Source organism: Varanus komodoensis, unplaced genomic scaffold, assembly GCF_004798865.1.
Source record: "Varanus komodoensis strain SLA01 unplaced genomic scaffold, ASM479886v1 scaffold81, whole genome shotgun sequence".
NCBI classification, from domain to species: Eukaryota; Metazoa; Chordata; class Lepidosauria; order Squamata; family Varanidae; genus Varanus; species Varanus komodoensis.
Window position 1 is genome coordinate 65,802 of NW_025336495.1, and position 24,267 is coordinate 90,068.

General features: G+C 55.3%; 1 protein-coding gene across 1 annotated transcript; it reads left to right on the forward strand.

Annotated features, from left to right (window-relative positions):
- The first annotated feature begins 374 nt into the window (after positions 1-374).
- Positions 375-17,067, forward strand: SLC13A5 (solute carrier family 13 member 5). Its single transcript, XM_044456146.1, has 12 exons — positions 375-415; positions 6,273-6,401; positions 6,973-7,109; positions 7,380-7,594; positions 8,863-9,025; positions 9,347-9,469; positions 10,261-10,473; positions 11,039-11,160; positions 11,366-11,484; positions 13,868-14,029; positions 14,619-14,756; positions 16,091-17,067. Exons 2-12 carry the CDS (start codon positions 6,303-6,305, stop codon positions 16,217-16,219), a joined length of 1,620 nt encoding a protein of 539 aa, XP_044312081.1. The 5' UTR covers positions 375-415; positions 6,273-6,302; the 3' UTR covers positions 16,220-17,067.
- The last annotated feature ends 7,200 nt before the right edge of the window (positions 17,068-24,267 follow it).

Here is a 24,267-nt window from a genome sequence, read left to right on the forward strand (position 1 = left end):
GGGGTGGGCCCTTGGCACCTTCTCAACCACGTCTACTAGTCCTGAAGTCAGGCCACAGCCAATTCTGTGGCTGGAATCAAGTCCAATTTCCTGGTAGCACTCCAAGAACTTGGTGGTGTTCATTTCAGCTGCCCTATTATCTCCATCATCTGCTGTTTGCAGTTCAGCAACCTCACACAATCGCTGCTCTGGAGAGAAACACCGAGAACCCCCAGACGGGACACCATGCCTGGAGACCAGCACAGCCACCATGAACCCCTCGCCTCTCTCCAGCTGGACCCATCTGGCCTCTGAGGAGCCCTTCACGGGAGGGTGTTGTGCTGCAGAGGAAGCACCTGTTGCGTTCAGCTGCTTTCCACAAGTGCGGGTGCAGGATGCATAAAGCCAAGGGGAAGCCGTTTCATCTGCCCTACAGGCAGGCCTGTTCTGGAGTGTGAATGGCACTGGCACATGATCCGTGCCCCTTGGCAGGTTTGCACATCCTTTGCGGTCTCCACTCCTCCCTTGTCGTCGCTCAGGACTGACCTGTGCGGAGCCTGTGAGTTCAGGGGGAGGTGCCGGTGCCACACTCACCATGGAGATCAGAAATGGACTCAGTTGGATTGGCATCCCGCCTCACCCAGCAATGCAGGGAGGCTGGTTTTTCTGGTAACTGTTGGGCACTGCCCCTGAGTGCTCACTCCCACGTCACGGGCACATGCCGCTTTCCCCAGGCACAGGGGAAGAGAAACAGCCGCCTGGAGTGTGCGCGAGCCGCGGTGGTGGAGCCGCTGGGCCTGCTGGACTGTGGTGCAAGATCCTGGCCCCCAAAGCATGGGGGCACCCCCTTGATCAGCCCAAGTGGAGAGTGATGCAGCTGCCCAAGTTGGCCCTGACTGGGGGAGCAGCAGCCTTTCCAATTATTTAAAAACATACTTTCACCAGGTAGCAACCAGGTATGCCCATGGTCTCAGGTGCTCAAGCAGAGCTGCATTACAGATCTGTGCTAGCTTTTAGTTATTTATTTAAAACTTTTCTATACTGTCCCATACCAGATGTCTTGGGACAGTTTGCAGCCATTGTTTAAAAAATGGGCAGAGAAATGGTACATGAAACAGATCTATGGTGTATGTCATGTGTGTGCCTTCTCTTGCTGCTCGTCCCCGCTGTCAGCCCCTTCATGAAAGTAGCTGGGCAAAATTGTTCACCCATTCTGGGAGCCAGCGGCAAGAGCCTCTGCTTCCCCACTGCCCCACAACAGAAGTTCCATTTATGGGAAGAAGCCCTGCAGGCGCCAAGCAACAGGCAAGCATGCATGTGAGGAGAAATACTTGGAGCAGCCACTTCAAGAATTCTGTGCCATTTCCTTGTACTTCAGGGATCTTCACATAGAAACAGAGCGAGTCAGAAGGGGCCTCCCAGGCCATCTAGTCTGGCCCCCGGCTCCAGCCAGCTTCGCTCATGACATGCTCTTTATAAGAGCCATTTTCCCCATTACCGAACAGAGACGGATGGGAATATCCCCAAGGCCCCTTATCAAGTGGGGAGGAGACACACTTAAATCCAGCACATGGTGTTTTGCAAATGAAGCAAAGGTGGTTTTATTTCTGCCTTTAACACGTGTGAATCCCCTCAGAGCCTCCAAGGGGGAACTCTGACTTAAGAGGCTCCTGTGGCAATGCGTGGCGTTAGTAGCCACAGGTTCCAGGACCGGACAAACGTCATGGGGGGCTGGGGCAGGAATGAGGCAGCCTGGTGACTTGGCACCACCCGCCCTCTTCTGTGGTGCCCAGCAACGAGTGTGGAGGGCCACGTGGTTCTCCCAGGACGCTGTTCCCTTGCTCCGTGGGTGCATCTGCACCTGCCCGCTGCCGAGCTCTCCGGCTCCCTGGGTCCGCATCCAGGACTCAGGAGGAGAGGCTCCCTCCTCCGTGGCTGGAAGCTTCGGCCTTGCATCACCTTCGCAGTTCCTAGTCCAGCACGAGGGCATCCCGGGCGGCCTCCTCACTGGCGCAGAAGGGAGCCGTTCAAGAGCGCAGCTCTAGCTGGGTGACCCTCCTAAAGAGGGGTTTTGGGGGCGGGGGGCGATCAGCGGGTGCGCCTCGCTCCGTGAGAGCCCACGGGGAGAGGGAGACCGTCTCAGCGGGCTGCTCCCGCGGAGCGGGCTGCAGCGCAGTCTGCACATGGCCAGAGGCACGCTCCGTCAGCGATCGTGCTGAGCTGGCCCGGCGGACGGGCCGGGAGAAGGAGGCCGGCCCGGGGCCTGGGCAGCGAGCCCCGGAGGGAGGGGCCGGCTCGGCCCGGCCGGGGCGCGAGGAAGGGGGCGGGAGGTGGCCGCTTAAAAGGCTTCGCCCGGCGGCGCGGCGCTATCGCGTCCGCCCCGTCCAGGCGCTGCCATGGCTCCGTCGCCGCCGCTGCGCTGGCTGCTGCGCTGCAAGAGCCTCGCCACGCTGCTGGGGGCGCCGCTCGCCCTGCTGCCGCTGCCGCTGCTCGTGCCCACCCAGGTAGGCGCCCCCGCTCGCTTCGCCTCCGCCGCCGGGATGCCGCGAGCGCCGCCCGCCCAGGCGCCGTCCCAGGGGCCCCGTCGGGGCGGGAGTGGCCCTTGCCGGCCGAGCGAGGGCTCGTCCGTCGCCAGGTGGGGGCGGCGGGCGGCGGGCGAGCCCTCGTAGGGGACCGCGGGCGCGGGCAGAGCCGCCCCAGCCTTGCGCCCCGCGCCCGCCCGCCCGCGAAGCACAGGAAGACATTGGCGGCCGAGTGGGTTGGGGTTGGGGTTGGGGTTGGGCCTGGGCCTCGGAGAGCGCCGTCACCGGCTCGGCGTCCGGCACCCCCACGCCGTCAGGTCGGGAGCCCGGGCGGAGGGAGCGGCGGGCGCAGCCGGCGCAGCGTCGGAGCCACGCGGAAGGCTTCGCCCGTTCCTGGAAGCTTCACTCCCGAAGCGCCGGCGAACGAGCGCGAAACGGGAATGCCGGCAGTGCGGCCGCGGGTCAGCTGCTGGCCGCGGGTCGCCAGCCCCCCGGCGCCCGGTCTCGGCCTGGGGCGCCTGCCGCGTCCCGCGAGCGCCGCTCGGGCCCGCTTGCCCCCCCCCCCCGTCCTGGAAGGCTTTGGGCAGGTGGCACACGCAAATCAGCGCCGGTAGGATCGGCGGGGGCGAAAGCAGGACCGCGCTGCTCGGCGGGGCCTGGGAGGCCATCCCTGCTCGGCCCCGGTGCCAGAGGGGCGGGCAGGCGAGCGCTCGTTCCGGCTGGTCCATCTCAGCTTTTTCTCCCTCGGGAGGATCCAAGGGCTGCACCGTTCACTCTTCCTCGCGGGGGTGGGGGCAGAAGGGGGCACGTTTTCTTCCACCTCCTCTCCTTATGTGGGTGTGCGAAAGGACAGTGTAGTCCACAGGCCACCTGGTCCAGAACATGCCAAGGGTGACCTTCTCCACAGTACCCATCGTTAACTTGTGGAACTCCTCGCCACAAGGTGGCATTTTAGGGAACGTCACCTTGCCCGGGAACGTCACAGTCACCTCCCAGGTATCCAAGCTGGATACCTGCTGAGGCAAGCAGCAGGAGAGATTCTGCCGGGGGCCCCACAGCTGGCCACATTCTTGCCACTGCATCCTGTGCAGCTGAACAGGAAGCTGCCAGTGATTTCTCTGTCCTCTCCCTCTTCTTCGCCATGCGGCACCCACCATAGCAGGCATTGCCCTATTAGCCGCTGTGAAGTGGCGAGCCACGCAAGCAGGGAGTTTCCTGTTTTAATTGTGGTGGTTTGTATTTTACAAGCAAAGATCATGTCTCTTCCTTAGAATCAGAGAATAGCAGAGTTGGAAGGGGCCATGAAGGCCATTGCAGGACACCAAGTTACACCATCCCACTCAGAGGGCTGTCCAGTTCCTTTTTGAGTGTCTCCAGTGTGGGAGAGCCCACCACCTCCCGAGGCAGCTGGTCCCACTGTCGTGTTGCTCTGACAGTGAGGAAGCTTTTATGATGTTCAGCCTGAATCTGGGTTGTTATACCTTGCCTTGATTATTCCGTGTCCTGCACTCTGGTGTCAGCAAGAAGAGATCTTGACCTTCCTCTTTGTGACTGCCTTTGAAGTACTTCTAGAGGGATCTCATGTCCCCCCTCAGTCTTCTCTTCTCAAGGTTGAACATGCCCAGTTCTCTCCGTCTCTCCTCACAGGGCAGTGTTTCCAAACCCTGGATCATTTTTGTTGCCCTCCTCTGGACCTTTTCTAATTTTTCTGCATCTTTCTTAAATCTTGGTGTCCAGAACTGGACACAGTATTCCAGATGAGATCCAACTAGTGAGGAGTATAGAGGAATGACTACTTCTCATGATTTGGAAGTAAAACTTCTGTTTATGCATCCCAAAAGAGCATTTCCCCTTTTGGTGGCTGCATCGCATCATTGGCTCATGCTTGGCCTATTATCCACAATTATCTGTGATCTTTTTCTTCTTCAGTTCTGTTGAGCCACGTGTTCCCCATCTTGTATCGATGCCTTTGGTTTTTCTTTTTTCCTAGGTGGAGGACTTGGCACTTGTCCTTATGGAATCTCATTCTGTTGCTTTCAGCCCATCGTTCAAGTTATCAAGATCGCCCTCGATCTTCATTCTGTCTCCTAGGGTGTTTGCTAGTCCATCCAGTTTTGTGTCATTTGCAAATTTGATTATCTTTCCTTGTAGTTCCTCATTCAAATAATTAATAAATTTGTTGAAGAGGACTTGGTTTTTGGTCCTTGGTTTTCTTAACTTCATCTCAAGTTAATTGCTAAGCCCAGGTATATTCTTTAACTTTAAATCAATGATTTGCTCCTGGTGGGGTCAGAAACTTCAACCAGTGTTGATGAAAGTAGAGAAGTTTGAGGTTGCACCGGGCTTCTTCTTCAGGCAGAATGGAAAAGCTAAAGAGCACACTGACACTGCAAGCAAACCAAGGTCCGATCCAAAGCAGTATGTGGAGCCCGTAAGCAGCCTCATCACTGAAGGGCAGGCTTACCCCTCTTCCCCAGTGTATATCTGCTGTCATTCTTTCCCTTCTAATCTGCTCTTGTGATAGAGTAAGCACACTCTTTGGGTGGTTCTGCTGGGATGCGTTTTCCTAGAACTGGGTACTGCTTGACAGGTGTTCTCTGGAGCACACAAAGCAATGCACATGAAACAGACAGTTTGTTTCTTTTAAGTTAAATTATTAGAAACTCTCCTACCCCCCCCCCCCCAGTTGCAGAAGGTAAGCATTGTATTGTAGCTGCCCAGGTGGGTGCCAGCTGTGTCAGTCTGCAGCCATAAAATGAGAAGGAGTTATTTAGCAACCAGCCAATTAATTTGTTTGACTTGGGGCTGCCCCGGGACTCTTTACTGCCACAGCACAACAAATCTCCCCTCCCTACAGGCAGAGGAGACTCAACACTAAAACCCAGCACCTTAGCAAAAGCCTTCTGTTTGTTCTGGAGGAGTGTGATTAAGTGCATGTGGTTGCCCCAGCCTAGAGTGAAGCATGATAAATAGTCATTCTGGCCAAAAGGGAATTGAGATGCAGGAGGTATTTGCACCAAAGCACCGTTTCCAGCCAGTTAATTGGTCTTCCCACAGGAAAATTGCCTTAACAAATTCTAGACCATTTCAGTCCCTTGTCAGCAGTTTAAGCTGGCGTGTTTATGCAGCATTAATCCAGAAAGTCTCAGTTGTGGACAGTTTAATTGTGGCTCAAAAGAAATTCATTCTGATTGCAGGCAGAGGCATGATTTTCCTGCCAGGATTTCACAGTGTAGGTGTTTCCACAGGAGGAAAGTCTCTCTTGTGTGCTAGTAACAGTCCCTCCTTCACACGACCAATCCCTTAAAAAGTTACCTCTCACCTGTTCTCAAATACTTCTTGGAAAGCTCTTTTAGTGTCACCCAGGGAGACACTTAATTTACTCTGCAATCAGTCATGCCGGTTTCTGAAGCAGGAGAGGTACCAGGTAAACAACGAGGTTCCTATTTCAGGACTGTTGCAGCTCAGTCTGGCATTGCTTCAGAACGGCCTCAGCTCAAGCACATTCTGCTACATTTGCTTTGGAAAGCAGCTATTTGGGGAGGGGGTGGCATGGAAGCTAGTGGGTGTGAGTGCCCAGAATCACAGGCTGGGGTGGGGGGCAATGACTGAGCCTGATCCTGGTGTGTTGGGACCACGGGGGCAGGGCACAGTCTCCTGCACCTCTTGCCGTGTCCAGTGGCTCCTTGGGATGCCCTGAGGAAAAGGGCCTCAAGCCTCAGCCACCTCACAGCTGCTTCCTGCAACCAGCATCCCATTCCTTCTCTGCAGGAGGCCCGCTGTGCCTACGTGATCATCCTCATGGCCGTGTTCTGGTGCACAGAAGTGATCCCTTTGGCCATCACGGCGCTGCTACCTGTAGTTTTGTTCCCCATGTTCGGCATCCTGGAGTCCAAGAAGGTAAGAGACCCAGGCAATGCAGGAAAAACAGCCTTTTGAACATTTTTTTAAAATATACACTTTGTAAATCAGCTGCAACCAGTAAAATTTTCAGGGAAACAATCTGGGGGAAAGACAGAAACAAACTGAGGAATGGCTAGAACAGATGGATGGAGGAAGGGGGGAAGGAGAAGAGTGGAAGGGGCTGCAGTGTGACTTCTGCAGAGAAGAGTCTCCTTACCATGCTTTCCTTCTGATACTGGAGTTGCAAGTTGCAGCATTATGGATTAGGCAAAGACACTCTCCACATGTTCAGAGTTACATTGCTAAGGCTTCTGCTAAGGCATTCCAGACTGGGCTGAGCGTGGACCCCAGAGAAGGTCTTGCACCAGAGCAGGCAGAGAAGCAGGGAGAGATGGGGAGGGCCCTGCTAAGTCAGGGCCATGGGCTGGGAAGCGATGGAGAGGGAGAGGAGGTGTCTGCCGGAGAAGAGAGGGGACGGGAGGAGGGTGCAGCTTATTCCAGATCTTGTCGTTCGCGCACAACAGCCAAGGCTGAGTGATGGTGAGTTGGTCCTCTTCTCCCTCCCCAGGTATGCATGCAGTACCTGAAGGATACCAACATGCTCTTTGTGGGGGGGCTGATTGTGGCAGTTGCAGTGGAGCATTGGAACCTGCACAAGCGGATTGCACTGCGGGTGCTACTGATTGTTGGTGTAAAGCCTGCGCTGTAAGCAACTCTCCCCACTTCCTAGACTAGGTCAGGATGAGCTAGGGCGCACCTCTGGTCCAGAGGTAGGTGGTGGGCACCCCTGCAGTCTGAGGAGCCCCCCGGAGCCCCCCCCCCGCACTCCAGCAGGTGCACAGCCAGCTGTGCTGGAGCAGAAGGAGGCTGCAGATCCTTTGCTTGCTGCTTGGAGGGGATCCTGCCTGCTGCTGGGACGGGCAGCCCGCTGTTTCCCCTCCGCTGGCTCAGAGAACGCCGCTGTGTCTCCCGCAGCCTGATGCTGGGCTTCATGGGTGTCACAGCCTTCCTGTCTATGTGGATCAGCAACACGGCTACCACGGCCATGATGGTGCCGATCGTCCAGGCAGTTCTTGACCAGATGAACAGCTCAGACCAGGATCCGGCCTTCACAGATTTGGCTGCTGGACACATCAGCGCTGGGTCTGAACTGGAGGGCAAGAAGGTCTTCAGCGTCTCTGTGGTGCAAGGTAAAAGCCCCCCCCGCCCCACCCCCCCACACACACACAGCCATGCCTGGTAGGGTGTCAGTTGGGAAGTGTAAAGAGGAACACTTCTGGGGGAAATGGGATCCACACTAGTAGATGCTCGGGGGGAAAAAGAGGGCCAGACTCCTCAACCAGCCAAGATAGAGTGCTGGTAGTTCAGGAGGACAGGGAAGGGGCTTGTGGTGGGTTCAAGGCAGACAGAGTTCAACTCTCTCAGGTGCAGCCCCACTTGACGAAGTGGACGGGGAGTTCTCCTCCGCTGACAAAGGCATCTCTGCCAGCAGGGTTCAGATTGGGGCAGTCTTCCCTGGACATGCCGGACTGCATGGAAGGAAGCTGCTGCATAAAGTGACTAGAAGGCTCTAGGTGGGAAAGGCTGCGCCACAGAGAGACAAAATAGAGAAGAGCAGGTCCAGTGACTGCAGCATCGAGCGAATATTTCACACAATGGGGACTGTGTTTCCCTGGGTGTGTTTCCAGGGCTTTTGGCTGGCTGTTTACCTCCTTGTTTTTCAAACTTTCCTGCCTAGTGGTTACGACCCCTCATGCCTCTGACACTTCCGGTTGTGTCCCCCATGGGCCACTCAGCCTTTAAGCAGTCTTATCATTCCCTTTTGAGGAGTGCGGTGGTGGTAGGGAAGTCACACAGAAGTCCCACGAGGACTGAAAACTGCCTCCTGCAAGCAAGAATCCAGTTCTCTGGGCATGAGCCCCACTGGACTGGGTGAAATCTAGTTCTGAGAAGAAGGCAGACCATTAGCTCTTGGAAGATGTAGCAAGAGCTACCAGTTAGATGGCTTTTAAAAAGAAAAACTACTACTGCCCCGGATATCAGGTATCAGTTGTAGTAGGTGAGTGGCCCAGGCCAGGTACCTTTCAGTCCTGTCAAAGTAGCTTTCAGCTGAGGGAAGAGAGCCAACTCAGGAGATCTGGGTTTGAGTCCCCGCTTGGTCATTCAGCTTACAGGGAAACTTTGGGCCAGTCCCTCTCAGCCTAAGTGATTTCACAGTGTCGTTGTGAGGATAAGGTGGAGAGAGGAAGAGGACTGCAAAAGCCCCTTTGACTTCGTGGAGGAAAAAGGTGGGAAATGCACACGCAGCCAACAGAAACTGGCTGGCTGGGGCAGGAGGCCAGAGGGGGTGGGTCTGTCCGGACAGCCTGGCAGTGGTCTTCATGCAGCGCCATCTCTGCTGCTCCACACCCCACGTCCCTGCAAGATGCCAAGCTGTGCTTGTGTCCCTTCATTTCAGCCAACGGCCACCTTTCTGAAGACTGCAAGGAGCAAGAGAGGGAAGCCAAGAAGCGGATCAACAAGGGGATGACTCTGTGCGTCTGCTACGCTGCCAGCATTGGGGGAACGGCCACGCTGACTGGGACGGGGCCCAACCTGGTCCTGAAAGGCCAGATGAACCAGTAAGTCTCCCCTGAAGCACGGGGAGGGAGCTCCGGCTCTGCACTCTCCAGTCCTGCCCAGTGGAGGTCTGTGTGGTGGCAGGCCCCTTCCTCCAGCCCCCCAGGCAGCTGGCGTATCTTGCACAGGCTACGGTGAAAGCCCTTGAAATGCCTCCCCACCTGCCCTCCCCGCACAGGAAGGGCCTGCCCCAGACTGGGAGGCCCCCGGAGCAGCCTTTTGCCCCAGACGGACTCCCCCCCACCCCCGGGCTGTTGGGAGGGCATGGAGCACACGTCCCCTGCCTGTCGGCTGCCTCACACTGCCCCAACCTCCCTCCACAGGTTGTTCCCCGAGAATGGCGACATCCTGAACTTTGCCTCCTGGTTTGGCTTTGCCTTCCCCAACATGCTGCTGATGTTGGTGCTGGCCTGGCTGTGGCTCCAGTTCTCCTTCATGGGCTTCAAGTACGGACTCGTGCTGGCAGGGAGGGGGACGCGGGGGGAGGAAACCGCTTGGCGGCTGATTTTTGGCCACAGCGAGCTTGCCTCGGCTATCGCCTTCTCCAGTGCAAATGGGCTGGGAGACGAGCAGGATCTCCTGGCTGCTGCTGGGGCGGCTGTCGAGGCGCTCTGTGGGGCAGGAGCGTTTTGCAGGCCAATCCAGGCTGCCCTTTGAAGTGGGGCAACAAAAGCCATGTGGGGCCAGGAAGGCAAACGGGGGCTTCACAGGGAGTTTGACCAGAAATATCAGGAGGACCTTCCTCGACCACTTTGTCTTCTGCACCTGATGTGGCAGATGGTTCCCTGCCAGCCATGTGGAGCCATCAGCAAGACCCTGAGCAGAAGGCAGCCCCGTTCCCGGGAGGCCACCTGCTCATCTGGCTAGTGCTGTGGCTTCTGTCTGGCAGGGACCCTGCCCAGTGGCCACCGTGCGCTCGCTGTTCTGGCCACTTGCTGCCTCCACCCATGCAGCATGCTGGCCCCTGCCCTGGCCCCTCTCCAGGGCCCCCTTTCTGGATCTGCCTCCCTCCCTCTGCTTCCTCTTCCATTCCTCTGGACAGTTACTGCTCCTGCTTGAGTTCCACTTGGCCCAGGAGGCCCCAGGGCCTGGTCCAGCCCAGCTGCCCTTGCCCTGGGCCCCGTCCCCGGCTGCAGTGGGAGAGGCCGACCAGCCAGCCCCGACCTGCCCAAGACACAGCTTCGCAAAAAGGCAGGGCTGCAGCCGGGGTCCAACCCTCCTGCCCCTCTCTCTGCAGCTTCCGGAAGACGTGGGGCTGTGGGACCCAAAGGACCGAGAAGGAGAAGGCTGCCCTCAGCATGCTGAAGGAGGAGCACCGGAAGCTGGGCCCCGTGTCCTTTGCTGAGCTCAACGTGCTGCTTACCTTCATGCTGCTCGTCGTCCTCTGGTTCACCAGGGACCCCGGCTTCATCCCAGGCTGGGCCACCTTCCTCTTCAACAAAGACAAGGAGTGAGTGCTGCTGGCAGCTGTCCGGTGGCCTGCTGCCTCTGTGTGACCTCTCTCTTCTCACCAGGGCTGGGCCTGGGCCTTCTCCCTCCCGAATTTCTCTGGGCTTCCACGGGGTAAGGGCTCAGCTTCAGCAGGACGCAATCCAGGGAGGAGGGAAACGCAGCTAACCAGAAGCAGCCACCAGCACAACTTGGGGTGGGTTGGACCTGGGCTGTGGAGCATGGGGCATGAGTGCCACACTTGGTCCAGCCTGTTCTGAGTTCCAGTTGCTGCTCAGCTGTGGAAACGCAGCAGGGCAAGTCCAGTCTCCACCCTGAGGGGACTTCTGAGGGTAAGGAGGTGGGACCCTGTCCTGAGCAGTTTGCTGGCAGTGGCTGGCATCAGAGCAGTCCTCTGCCTTGGGTGCCCGTTGGCTCGAGTGGGCAGGAGATGCAGGCTGCAGGTGCCTCGAGGCAGCCCAGACTCTGGACCAGAGATGCCAAACCGCTTCCTGCCCGAGGGCCAGTTAATCTTTCCAAGCGGGCCCGTCCCCCACTGCTCCTCCTTTCTCCTGCCCCCAACCCAGGTATGTGACGGACGCCACGGTGGCCATCTTCGTAGCCCTGCTGCTATTCATCATTCCCGCCACCTGGCCCCGGTGCGGCTTCTGTGGCCAAGGCAGCTGCGATGTGGAGGCGGCCGGGGAAGGTAAAGGAAGGAGGGCTTCCCCCGGCACGGGGGCACTTCGGCCCTTGCCCCACGGGGCTCTGGGGAGAGCAGAACCGGCACCGGTGGTGGGGCTGTTGAGCGAAGGCACGTCAGGCCAAGCCGCCGCCGCCTCCCCCCGACGCACGTGGGGTTGGCTGTGGGAGGCCTTTCCTGCCGCCTCTGACCACCTGTGACCTTCTTGCAGCTGCAAGGGAACCATTTCTCCCAGCCCCACTGCTGGACTGGGCAGTGACCCAGAGAAAGATGCCGTGGAGCATCGTGCTGCTGCTCGGGGGAGGCTTTGCCCTGGCCAGCGGAAGCGACGTAAGTTTGGGGCGGGGGGGCTGGCCCCATTCTTGGAAGAGGGGAGGGGAGGGGAGGGGAGGGGAGGGAGGCTGGGGGTGCTGTGCAGGCCGGGGTGCCCTCCAGCCCCCATGAGGCTCAGTCCAGAGCTGGCGGTGGGGCAATGGCCCCCAAAGCGGCAGGCAGGTGCCCTCCCAAGGAGTGACCTCAAATGATTGGTGCGCATCCGAATGCAGCCGTGAGAGTGATGGGTGGCCACAGGCCACCCGTGACCTGTCTTCAGGGAATGGGGAGTCCCCACCCCCGACCCCAGGTAGTCCCACCTCTTATCTTCGTCAGGCTCAGCTGTTTTCAGAGAACAAGATGGCTGTGCTTCTGGGCATGTGCAAAGTACACTTTCCTTTTCAACTAAGTGAGCCCCAGGTCTTCTCTGCCATGAAATTGTGGGTGGCAGGGGAGCTTCTGAACTAGTAAGCACAGTTCCCAGGGAGCATTTAGTCTGGCTCTGTTTTGGAACCTGGAGGGCCTGTGCAGCAGCGTTCATCAGAGATGCTGACCCCGTTTTCAGGGAAACCCTCGAAGCAGCACGGGGTGGGAAAACCTCCCAGGACAGCACTTGTGGAATGGCTTCCCCAGGGTGGTTCCCAAGCCCACTGCAGAAGCTGGCATGAGAAGCTGGCCGCTGCCCCAGCCCGGGCCCCTTGCTCCACGCAAGCTGCAGCTTTGGCAGGTTTGGCTGCTCCCCATGGTGGGAGGCACCCATTGCTCAGTGCCGCCCCCCTTGCGTGAGTCACCCTGTCCAGCTTTTCCGGGGGCTGGCCTTTGCCATGCCTCCTGTGACTGCTGGAGAGGATGCATCCGGCGCTGTCCGTGTGCTGGGTCAGGGCAGCGCGCTCCACGTGGCTGCTGCCGGCCGTATAAGCTGCTGCTCTTTGCATTCAGGCGACATTAGGACAGGGAGAGGCTGGCCTGCAGGGAACTGGTTTGGAAAGTGAATCTCAGTACTAGGCTGCAAGCTGCCACTGTTCGTTCAGACAGGCCTGCCTGTCTTTCCCAGGCTTTACCTCACAGGTTTGGAGCGAAAAGATCAGGCATTCAGCTGGAAGAGTCTGTAAAACAGGCTCCCTTTGTCCTCCTCTAGGGCCTTGGCTAGATCAGAGAGATGCAGAGCCCAGACAAAGAGGATTCTGTGTGCTTCTGTCCCAGCTGGCCAGCCACCGCAGGGTCGGGAGGAAGCCTCTTTGGCCTGGCTGTGCGAGTGCCGGCACTCGGAGGGGGCCCTGCTGGGCCTGCCCGTCCTGGTGTGCTGGGAGCCATGGCTCAGCTGAGGCCGGGAGATGGAGGCCCTGCTTGGCAGCCCTCTTGTTGCCACCAGCAAGCCTGGCAAACCAACTTGGGCAGAGCAGCACCTGGCAGGCTTTGGTGGACTGCGGCTTTCCCCGCTGGGCTTCCTCCCGAGACACTGGGCTGCAACTCCTGCTGCGGTGATTCGACACAGCTAGTGGGCCCTGGGTTGGGGATCGCATTCATGATCAAGAGCTGTGCAGGATCACTCCAGCTTCAGCGTCTTCGTCCTACAAGGCATTTTTGAGTGGTGCCATCTAGCCTCCGCTTAGGTACTTCCAGCAAAGCAGAGCCTACCACCCCCAGAGGCAATCTGTCCTGCTAGGACATTTCTCCTAACGTTTCGCCAAAATTGGCTTCCCTGCAAAGTGCTGGTTCTAGACCTGCCCTCAGGAGCAACAGGGAAAGAGTCAGCTCCATCTCTGTCACGGCAAGCTCAACTTTTATAGCATCATAGAATAGTAGAGCTGGAAGGGGCCATCAGGTCCGCCCCCTGCTGTTGCAGGACCCCACGTCACACCATCCCATGCCGGTGGCTGTCCAGCTTCTTTCTGAATGTCTCCAGGCAGCTGCTTCCACTGTCGTATTGCTACAGCAGTAGGGAAGCTTTTGCAGATGCCCAGCCTGAACCTGGGTTGCCACAGAGCAGCAGCTGCCTCCTCCCTTAGCTTTTCTCTTCCAGGCTAAAGGCATCTAGTGCTTTCAGCTGTTCCTCAGGGGACGTGGCTTCCGGACCGCTTGCTGCTCTCACTGCCCTCTTCCAGGACCCTTTGGAAAGGCCTGTCCTTGTCGTGCGGCCCCAGCACTTTGTGCCCAGAGAGGTGCTCTGGCTGAGAGCATGGGAGTCCCTGCCAGTCCTGCTGGGAGCTGACCAGGTCTCTCCTGCCCCACTAGCCAGGAGCTGGCAGTCTGACAGCCAGTTCTGGGTGAACTGCCCCCTCCTCTCCTCCACGCAGCTGTGTTCCCCCAACAGGGAAGGGACTCTGTATGGACAGGTGGTGGCACTTTCTCTTTTGGGAGACTGCTTGTTAAGCCAGGAATTGTGTCTCTCCCTCTGCAGGTTTCAGGGCTGTCCAAGTGGCTCGGGGACCAGATGACCCCGCTGCACAGCATCCCCCCCTGGGCCATCGCCATCATCCTTTCCCTTGTCATCGCCGTCTTCACAGAGTGCACCAGCAACGTAGCCACGGCCACCCTCTTCCTCCCCGTATTCGCATCATTGGTAACGCTTTCCCTGTGTCATGGACGGCCCTTTCCATTCTCTGCTGCCCATCACTGCCCTCCAAGCAGTGCATAGTGAACTGAGCCAAGGGCCACAGCTGCTCCTGCCCCTCACTTGGGGATGACCCCTAGTGGCTCCTCCCTCACGGGGTTAAATTTGGTCCTTTGACTCCAGTTGCTAACCTTACATCTAAGAAGTCCTAAGAACCATCCCCAGCGTTTCTGAGTTGTTTCTTGGCCTATCCATGTATAAAACAAAAGAGGACGGCTTCTGTCCTGAGGGGCTTCCAACAGAGGGATGCACCTAACGACGGTGAGAGAGTGAGAGGAGGGAAACAGAGAGGGGGCAGCGGGTCTCTTTCAAAGACACCTTCCAAGGCCCGGTTGCAGAGAGAGCTGGCGGCATAGGCTTTTCAGAGAGGTCTGACCGGAGCAGGGTTAGCTTCGGGGAGGTGCCCCGGGAGGCAGCACGAGGGGCTGCGAAGGCTCCTTGGAAACTGCTCTGGAACCTGCCGTGATGGCCTTCTGGCGGATACGGTGGCAAGTGGAAGGGAGTAATCTCTCTTGTGTCTGTCCTCTGCTCCTTCTAGTCCCAATCCATCGAGGTCAACCCGCTGTACCTCATGATCCCGGGCACGCTCAGCGCATCGTTTGCTTTCATGCTTCCCGTGGCAACCCCTCCAAACGCCATAGTCTTCTCCTATGGCCACCTCCACGTCTCAGACATGGTAAGCGTGGTGAGGCCTGCTTTTGCCAGGCCTCCTTGGTGGCTACCAAAAGGCTGCCCTCTGCCGGCTCCCGCTTGCCCACTGCAGGCTTGGGTGGGCACCGCCGGCAGACTTTGCCGGGCCAGTGGGGATTTCTTTGGCTACCCAGCAGCCCGTGCAGGGCTACTGTGACTCCACGGTTCCCACACGGCAGTTTGTAGGGAGTCCAGGAAGCTCCTTGGACTGGTCCAGCGTGACGGTTGCCCAGGAGCACCCCAAGGGCCCCCCAGCCCAGCGCTCTGTCCACAGTGAGTCCATAAACCGGACAAGAGTGCAGCAGCTCTCTGGCCATGCTCATGAGCCACTGGTGTGCACGGCGTCCTGCCTCTGGTCCTGGAGGCAGCACAGCAGCATCCTGACTAGGAGCGACCGAAAGCCCTTTCCCCCTCCACAGATTTGTCCAATTTCCTTGGAAAGACATTGGAATTGGTGGCCACCACTGGAAGTGAATTCTATAGTTCAGCTCTGCACTGTGCAAAGTCCTTCCTTTGGCACGTCTTGAGCCTTTTTGCACACCTGTCTCTTCCCCACCTCCAGCTTAAACAATTCCAGCGCCGGGGCCTTTCCTCGTAAGCAGGTGCCCCAGCGCTTGCATCGTGCTACTTGTCCTTCTCCGCAAAGACCATAAATGCAGAAGCTTTGTTGGGGGCGGGGAGTCCTCCCTCCCTCATCCCATCACAGCTGCTACTCTTACACAGAGGCAATGTTCCCCTTGAGCACATTCAGACCTGGCCTGTTTTCCACGAGGTCACTAGAAGCAATGCGTCCCACAAGACTTGAGAATGGGAGTGAGGGACTGCAGGCGATAAGGGGATGAACTTTGCCGGCCACCTGATGTGAGGGGCCCGCAAAGAGGCATCGTGGGGTGGGACGCCTCGTCTGCATTTGGCGAGTCCCTTGGTTGAAGCGAAGCTCCGCTCGATCTGGAGTCTCCGGAGCGCCTTTGGCCACCTGCCCAGGGGGCGGGCAGGCACTGGCACTCTGGCTCCAGCTCCACCGGCAACAGAAACAAAGTGCCCCATGGGCACTTGAAGCAGAGTCTCTCCCTGGAAGTGTGGTGGCTGCCAGTGTTGTGCATTATCTTCTGGGGCTTCCAAGAACCCATCCAGGGAGAGCAAAGGCTGCTGCACAATTGTGCTCTTGGATGAGGGGAGAGACCTGGAGGGGCTTTCATGGGGACCTGCTCAGCCACACTGCCCCTTTTCCTGAACGGTTGCTCAATGACTCGGCTTGAGGACGGGCCCTCCAGTCCTTTGGACTTCACCTGGCTGTTTCCTTGTTTACATTCCCTTCAGGCTAAAACGGGAATAGTGATGAACATTATTGGCGTCCTATGCATAACCCTGGCGGTCAACAGCTGGGGACGAGCCATGTTCCACCTGGACAACTTTCCATCCTGGGCAAACACCACCCTGGGGAAGTGAAGAGAGAGGCCGGGGACTCCCTTCAGCTTGCTATTTTGTCCCAAACCTTTCCCTGGCATTAGCAAATCCCCCACCCTCTACCCTGGGGTCCACAGTTATCTGGGGCCAGGGCAAAGCAGCCAGAGACTTCTCCAGCGTCACCCAAGACAATGAGGCTGTTTTTGGATGAGACTAAGAGACCCTGGTTGCCACTCCTGTGGGGAAGACTCAGTCTGGCTGTGCCTCCAGAGAAACTATGGGTCACAATATGGGATATTTAAGGAAGCAGAACCTGACGGCAAGCTGCGTTTCCGTAATGGAGGCCAATGATACTGACAGGACTCGGAGGACTCAGCAAGAAGAAGGAAGCGGCAGCCGCTGGGAGTGCTGAGCAAGGGGAAACAGCCACTCCTGTCTGCCAGTTTCTGCGAGTTCACCACTGCATGGGGGCTCATGCCACCTGTAGGTCAAGAAGCACTTAGGATAGAAAAGCACTGGATGAGCCCGCTCACCTGGACCTCGTCCACTAGCCCAGTGCCCACGTGGCTGCTGACTGCAGAATAATGGCACAAGGCAACACAGGCAGCGCTGGGCGGAGTACTGTGATGCCCGAGGCTGCAGCCCCCAGGGAGGCAGAAGCCCAGCTCTTGAAATGCACCAGGAGGTGTTAGCAGTGTGTCTTTTTAGACATCTCCTGTGCAAGCTCCAAACCAAAAAGGCAGCAGTGAAGAGGCTGAAGGGGGACACTGATGGGGATGGGGGGAAGTATATTTGGAGCATCCAGATTCTGAAGACAGGAGCCAGAGAGGTTTGATGATGTTATTTAATTGCCTTCAATATTAATAAAAGACTATTTGCATTTTGTAAAACTGATTAGTGTAATTTTTCAATTATCCCAGAGCCTTTTCCATTCAGTGACCAGAATTCCAGAAAGGAGGGTGGATTGCTGAAGTGTGGATTCTGCTTTCAGCATTTTCATAGAAACATAGAAACAGAGTGAGTCAGAAGGGTCTCCCGGGCCATCTGGTCTGACCCCTGGCTCCAGCCGGCTCCGCTCACAACATGCCCACCACGCACATGTCCAGCCTATCTTTGAACACCCGCACCGATGGGGCCTCAACGACGATGGGGCCCCGATTTTCACACTTGGATTAATTGCCTCAGAGCTGACAGGGCTTATCTTTGCGTGCTGACACACACACGCTGGCAGGTGCCTTCATGCAAGCACATTGCAGTTTGCAACCTGCACTTAGGGCACTAGTGGACTGAGCAATCCAAGGGTCATTCTGGATGCATGCACAGTCCCTTGGGAAATGTTCCCACAGCCATCATGTCGGGAGCTGCCGAGCACGGTCCAGGAGCACAGTGCCACGGAAGCATGTGCCCCACTGCCACAGAATCCCACTCAAGGGAGCCCGTCCACTTGGAGGGCTCCAGCTCAATAGCTTATTTTGCACAATGGATCATCCTGCCCTAACTGGAGCAAAACAAACTCTTCCAGGCAGTTGAGACAAATGGTCTTTTCTTTCCTGCTGGGCGAGCACTTCAGGCTATTCCACCAGCCTGGACTGCAGCCATCCAAGGGCATCCTCCATTTTCCAGGGTTCAAAACAAGCTGCAGCACCTTTGAGAACTGTATAACAGTATAACTTTGACATATTCACCCATTGCAAAAGATCTTGACAGAAGGCCAAATGTCTTCCCTGAGAGATGGAGGGCCCCTCAAAAATAAAGTTTCTGTTGCCATGAAGAGACTTGAGGGTTATCACATTACAAAAGCTTCTTTAGCTTTTTCTCCATCTGTGTTTCTTAAAAGATCCACCAAATTAGCTTAAAAAGGGGGGGGGGTGGATGTACTGTTGCTGTTCCAGCCAAAATGGTGATTGGATGCAGGGCAGTGGAAGGCCAGTCTTCCCTCCTGCTGGCCGTGATGATTATTGCTGGAATTCTGATGGGTTGCCAAAAGGCTGGGACAAAAGGAGGTGAGGCAGCAGATACATGGAGGGGACAGCGGCTCAGCTGCACTCCAGCCCAGCGGCGGTATTCCTGCTTCTGGTTTAAGTCTTTGCTTAGACTGGGCCGGGCAGGTTGGGTGCCTCACATTAAGAGGTTGAATTTCACGAAAAGTCCATGCTGTGTGAGTGCGAGGAGAAGGCTGCCTACTCTGGCCTGGACAGCGCTAGAGCCTCTTACTGGCGGCTGAGTGGAAAGCCTGCGAGATGCAGTCACTGAAAAGCCAGAAAAAGACCCATAAGCTATGAGCTGAATGAAAAACAGCCTGGATGAGAGCCCCACTGCAGCACGTTCCTCTTGCAAACTCCGAAGAGGTGCGGCCGAGATGAGTCGCTTTCCCCTCCAGCGTTTGCCCTGACAGTGAGGAAGCTTTTCCTAATGCCCAGCCTGAATCTGGGTTGTCACAACTTGCCTTGATTATTCTGGGTCCTGCACTCCGGTGTCAGCAAGAAGAGATCTTGACCCTCCTCTTTGTGGCAGCATTTGAGGTCCTTATAGAGGGGTCTCATGTCCCCCCTCAGCCTTCTCTTCTCAAGGCTGAACAGGCCCAGTTCCTCAGTCTCTCCTCCCAGGGCAGTGGTTCCAAGCCCTGGGTCATTTTTGCCGCTCTCCCTTGGACTCTTTTCAACCACTTCTTTATCTTAGGCAGGAAAATATAGCAGAGTGGCACAGGCCTTCATACGGGCAGTGCTGGGTGTCCTCTGTTGGGAGAGGAGGGATCAATAGGAAAGAAGATCTGGCTTTCTGCCAGAAGGATGGGTGTGGGGGGGGGCAGTGTTCCGGAGAAAGCAGAGACAGAGGCTGCTGGGGGGCTGGTTACAAAGGGGGCTGGGACTGGAAAATGTCCTGTGGGACAAATCAGTGGGGTGGGGCAAGGCAGCTCTGACCTGCCCCATCCTTCTCTCTTTGAGCTCATCACCCCATATTTTGTTAATGATTAAAGGATTCGATCCCTGGGACATCATGTAACTAGGATAAAACCAAACCTGAATGTTCCTGAAGGAAGCAGTGTCTGGATTAAAGTCCAAAGACACTGACCGGCACGAGGAAGAGAGCGCCAGCCCCAGGCAGGCCACACAGATGTGGCAAGTAGTGAGTGGAAGGGTAAAGCAGTGATGGCAAACCTGTGGCACTCGTGCCACAGCGGGCACGCAGAGCCCTCTCTGTCGGCACGCGAGCCGAATCGCCCCGGCATCACCCCAGCAGCCATGCACATATTCGGAAAGAGTAAAGGCACCAGGCGACGTCACTCATTATTATTATTATTATTATTATTATTATTATTATTATTATTATAACATTTCTATGCCGCCCCTTGCCGAAACCTCGGGGCGGCTTACAACATGATAAAATACATTGAAATACAATAGTACATAATAAATTACCATTAAATATAACAATACAAAAAATACATTGATTTACAAATACAAAATTAAAATTATCAGTATAAAATAAAAATATAGGAGGAGAAAGAGAAGGAAGAAGAAGTTGCCCAGGCCAGATCATATGTTTTAACAATTGAAATGATGTTTAAATAAAAAGGTCTTTACCTGGCGCCGAAAAACCAGTAACGACGGTGCCAGGCGGACCTCTTTGGGGAGTGAATTCCATAGGTTGGGCGCCACCGCAGAGAAAGCCCTCCTCCGGGTACTTACTCTCCTAATTTCTTTCATGGAGGGTTCCCGGAGAAGGGACTCTCCCGCAGATCTCAAAGGGCGGTCGGGCATATACGGACGTAAGCGCTCGTTCAGGTAGCCAGGACCCAAGCCGTTTAGGGCTTTGTAGGTCATAATCAACACCTTGAATTGGGCCCGGGCTTCAATGGGAAGCCAGTGAAGCTGATGGAGGACTGGAGTCATGTGAGCATAACGCCCTGTCCCCGTCAGCAACCTGGCAGCTCTATTTTAGCCACGATTTGCTGCAAGAGGCATCATGGGGTGGGACGCCTCGTCTGCATTTGGCGAGTGCCTTGGTTGAAGCGAAGCTCCGCTCGATCTGGAGTCTCCGGAGCGTCTTTGGCCACCTGCCCAGGGGGCGGGCGGGCACTGGCACTCTGGCTCCAGCTCCACCGGCAACAGAAACAAAGTGCCCCATGGGCACTTGAAGCAGAGTCTCTCCCTGGAAGTGTGGTGGCTGCCAGTGTTGTGCATTATATGTGAGGATATGAGCTCCAGCAAAGACGCAAGTACTGTCAGGTCATCAAGGAAAGAAAGCATCTTAAGTGTGTGATGCGAGAGGCTCAGCCAGTGAAACAAGCTTTCTCTAAGGATGCATGGATTTTGTTAAACCTGCTCCATCCACGTTTCATTTCATCATTTGCTGAATAAGATGTTTCTTTCCCTAGGAAGCACTCGGGTCTCCTGGGACAGCCTGCCTATGTCACTGCACTCTGCCTGCAAGCCCTGGTCAGCCTCCGCATGCCCAAGCCAGGCTGACGTGTTCCAGGGTTCTCTGTGCCTTGGCTGACATGCAAAAGGTGTGAGCAAAAGGCACATCCTCCTGAACCCATTTGCAACTGGATCCGGCCAGAGGAGGCAGCCGGGCGTCAAAAACAGGTCAAAGGTAGGAGGGTGAAAGGAAAGACAACTTCTCTTGAAACTGTAGCTCTCCTGGTGCTGCTGGACTTCACTTCCCATCAGCCCCAACCAACAGTCAGGAATGACAGAAATTAGAGGCCGGCAAAATCTGAAGAGGCTTAGGCCTTCACCCATGCTTCGTAAGAAATCAAGTCTCGCTGCTGCTTTTCAAAGTGATCAGCTTTGTCACAGGACAGCAATGCTTCGCCTTGACCTGAATGAACCACTCGTGCCACACTGGACGATGCCCGCGCACAATGGAGCTTCTGTGGACTAAGCAGCATCACCAGCTGCTACCCTCTTCACTGGATGGACTGGCAAGTCAGCCAAACCTGTAATCAAGCATGCTTTCCACATCACACCAGGCAGCAATTGCTCCGCGATCCGGCTGCTGTCAGTGCGTAATGACAGAGCAAGAGGAAAGAAATTGCCGCTTGCAGCTCGAATGGTTATAAATAAGCATTTGCAAGCAGAGCATCTCTTTTGAGCAGCTGTAAAAATTCTGTTGGAAACAGCACATTTGCTGGAAAAGGGCTTTGAAGATTTCTAGGTAACTTTGAGAAGGCAGGCCATGCCCAAAGACCTTTCGATCCTACAGGGGATAACCGCGGTTGGTTTGACATCCTACTTGAGACAATCTGCTGCTGTTATCCCAGTCATATCTTAGAACATGGGGAGGCAGAAAGCAGATCTCCAGATGTGCTCAGTGTACCCAGCAATCCTGACCACTGGCCATGTTTCTGGGATTTCTGAAAGCTGAAGTCCCAGACTTCTGGAAATCTACCTTTCAAGTCCACCCATCACAGGAGAGCTCTTTTTATGGTTTTACCTTTCTGGGTTTTGTTGTTCAGTTTCTTCTTAGTAAGGATATTTTAGGTTCTGTGGTATCCTGTTTTGTTTTAAAACCATTCATGCTACTCGTATATTCCTTTTCTTTGCTACCCCGGAAACAAGTATGTAGATGGAATAATGAGTTAGCAGTGAGGAAGGCAAGTTTGCCAGTACTGTGGATAATTCAGGATGATCCGCATGGTAGGCATATCATGAGCGGAGTCAGCTGGAGCCGGGGGTCAGACTAGATGGGCCGGGAAGCCCCTTCTGACTTGCTCGGTTTCTGTGTTTCTATGATGAAAGGCTGCTGTATGAGGCAGCATGAGGCTGAAGGGTTTTAAGAAAGAAGATGTGACTAAGCAAATCTTTTAAAATTACAGTGTGGAGAAAGTGAGTAGAAAGGAAAACAGCAATATTTATAACACGAAGTAGTCTTCTGGCACATGTATTCATTCATTTAAAGAATGTTTGTCCCACTCTTTACCTGAAAAGGCTGAAATGAAAACAGGTCCAGCGCACAGGATTACCCTTTAAAAGACAAGATACAAGAGGGAAAAGGGATGGGAAAGCTGTTACTGTGGTCAACTGGAATGGAGAGTCGAGGGACAGGAAATGCCAAATGTGGCTGGTCTTCCAGCACAGCAGATGGAGCGGCTGCCTTTCCATTCCTCCCTGGGCTTCAGCTTGAAGGAAAGTGGGCTTTATGCTCACACTGCAAAAGACAGACAAGCAGATTCCTGAGCTGAAAGCGCCTTTGCTTGGTTTGAAGAATGGACCCAACTTTGCTAGCAGGTGCTGAACGTCCACATTCACACTGTTGCCAGCAGTGAAAAGAGCTCCTAATGCAAATGCAACTGCAGAGGGGCTTTCCCAAAAGCCTGGAGAGGGAAAATTTGCTTGTAGGGCTTTTCAGGGGCTGGATGGGCAAACCCTAGAACGGTCACTGGCTGCTCTTTGGCCTGGGATCGGCCGCACTGGCCCAGCACCATTTCTAGCTCCAGCTCCGCTGCCTGCCATGTCTCTGGAGCTGCAAAGAACAAACACACATTCAGGTTTCACGTAGAAGGCAAGGGAAGGCACAGGCTGGTCCCAGGGTCCAGGAGATAGCAAGGAGATCCAAAGGGCATTTGGCTTCATCAAGCTTTCAGGAAGCCAGGACTGGAAAATGATGGCAGGTGTGGAAAGCACATTCAGTAATGTGTGGAAGAAAACATTTGCCGCCCCAGCAGTCTCTGTTTTTCTGCAACAAAGGGTTCTGCAACCGTGCCTGCCTTGCTGAAGACACTGCAGTGTTCTTCACAACACAGTAACCCTAAACAGCTTACAAGGCAGGGCAGAGGAGAGGCAGACGGGTCGTACATGGCAAGGTCTCTGTATCAAGCCCTAATTCTCCTCGTTCCTGCAGAATCATGACCATGGTCTGATTCATCTTTTTCTCCCTCATTAACTGCTTTTTGGCTGGGCTGATTAAGAGCTGTCATTATGAGCTTCAGGGCTCGTCTCCCTCTTCCCTGACTGGGATTTCGTCTGAACTGGCAGCGCTCAACTCATGGCCCCCCAGATGCTCTTGAACTATGGGCCCAAGCCTGCCTAGCCAGTGGCTGGGAGCTGCAGGCAAAGGCAGCTGGAGAGCACAGGCAGGGAAGGCTGCTTTACCACCCATGTGCACAGAGCACATGCACTGACGATGTTGCTCTGCACTGCAGCAGCCAGGGAGTATTTCCACCTTCTGTGTGTAACTTATAGGACTCAGCCCCAAGAAAATGCACTCTCCGGACCTTCAGTCAGAGCAGGACAGCATCTCTCTGCGTAAATAAGTGCAGCACCTGGCAACAGAGGAGCATCTCAGCCGTGCACACTCCCGGGGTTGCACGGGAAAGGCTGGAGGATCTGCAGGGGCTCCCCACTCCGCCGATCGGCATCCTGAGCTAAATTTGTCAGGAAGAAGCCGTAGTCTCCATAAACTCAGTGTTCTGGGACATCCTTGTCCCCTCCCCTTTCAAAAACTGACTCCAGCTTTTGGTGGCCAGGAATAGAGATACTGATGTATATTTTGGCATCTGAACGTGATCATTCTTGACCAGGGCTGCTGAAGGAGTGCACCATCTTCTGAAGGAATCAGAATAGCAAGTGAATGTGTGGTTGCTCTCTGCTTTTAGCCCAAGGCTGTGTTTACTGGGGAGGGATTTGTTATAACCACTATGGCCTCTTTGAGTAAGAGATACCCTGTCATATTAAGAAAGACTAAGAATAAGTCAACGTTAGAAGCATTATAACTTAGTTCCTTAATGTACTCTTGGAATGGGTCAGATTATAGGATGCAGCTAAAAGGTTTACAACATCTCACTGTTTAAAAATAACAAAACCATAACTAAAAAAAAGTCAGAAAGACATTTTGAGGCTGCTATATAAATGGTAGCTTTAAAAATAAAGGAACGTCCAGTGAAATCTTGCTGGGATTGCTCTGTGGGTTACCACAGGGGTTATTTGAGCCTCCCTGTGCACTGAGGATCTGGGTCACTGGGCAAGACAGAGCTGGGACCAGCCTGCCAAAAATCAGCCTTGCACAGAGTCCTTTTTAGGACATTCTCATGCAGGGCATCAGGTTTGGCTTGAGCTCTCCTGGACAGAACTAGAGTCTTAGCCCTT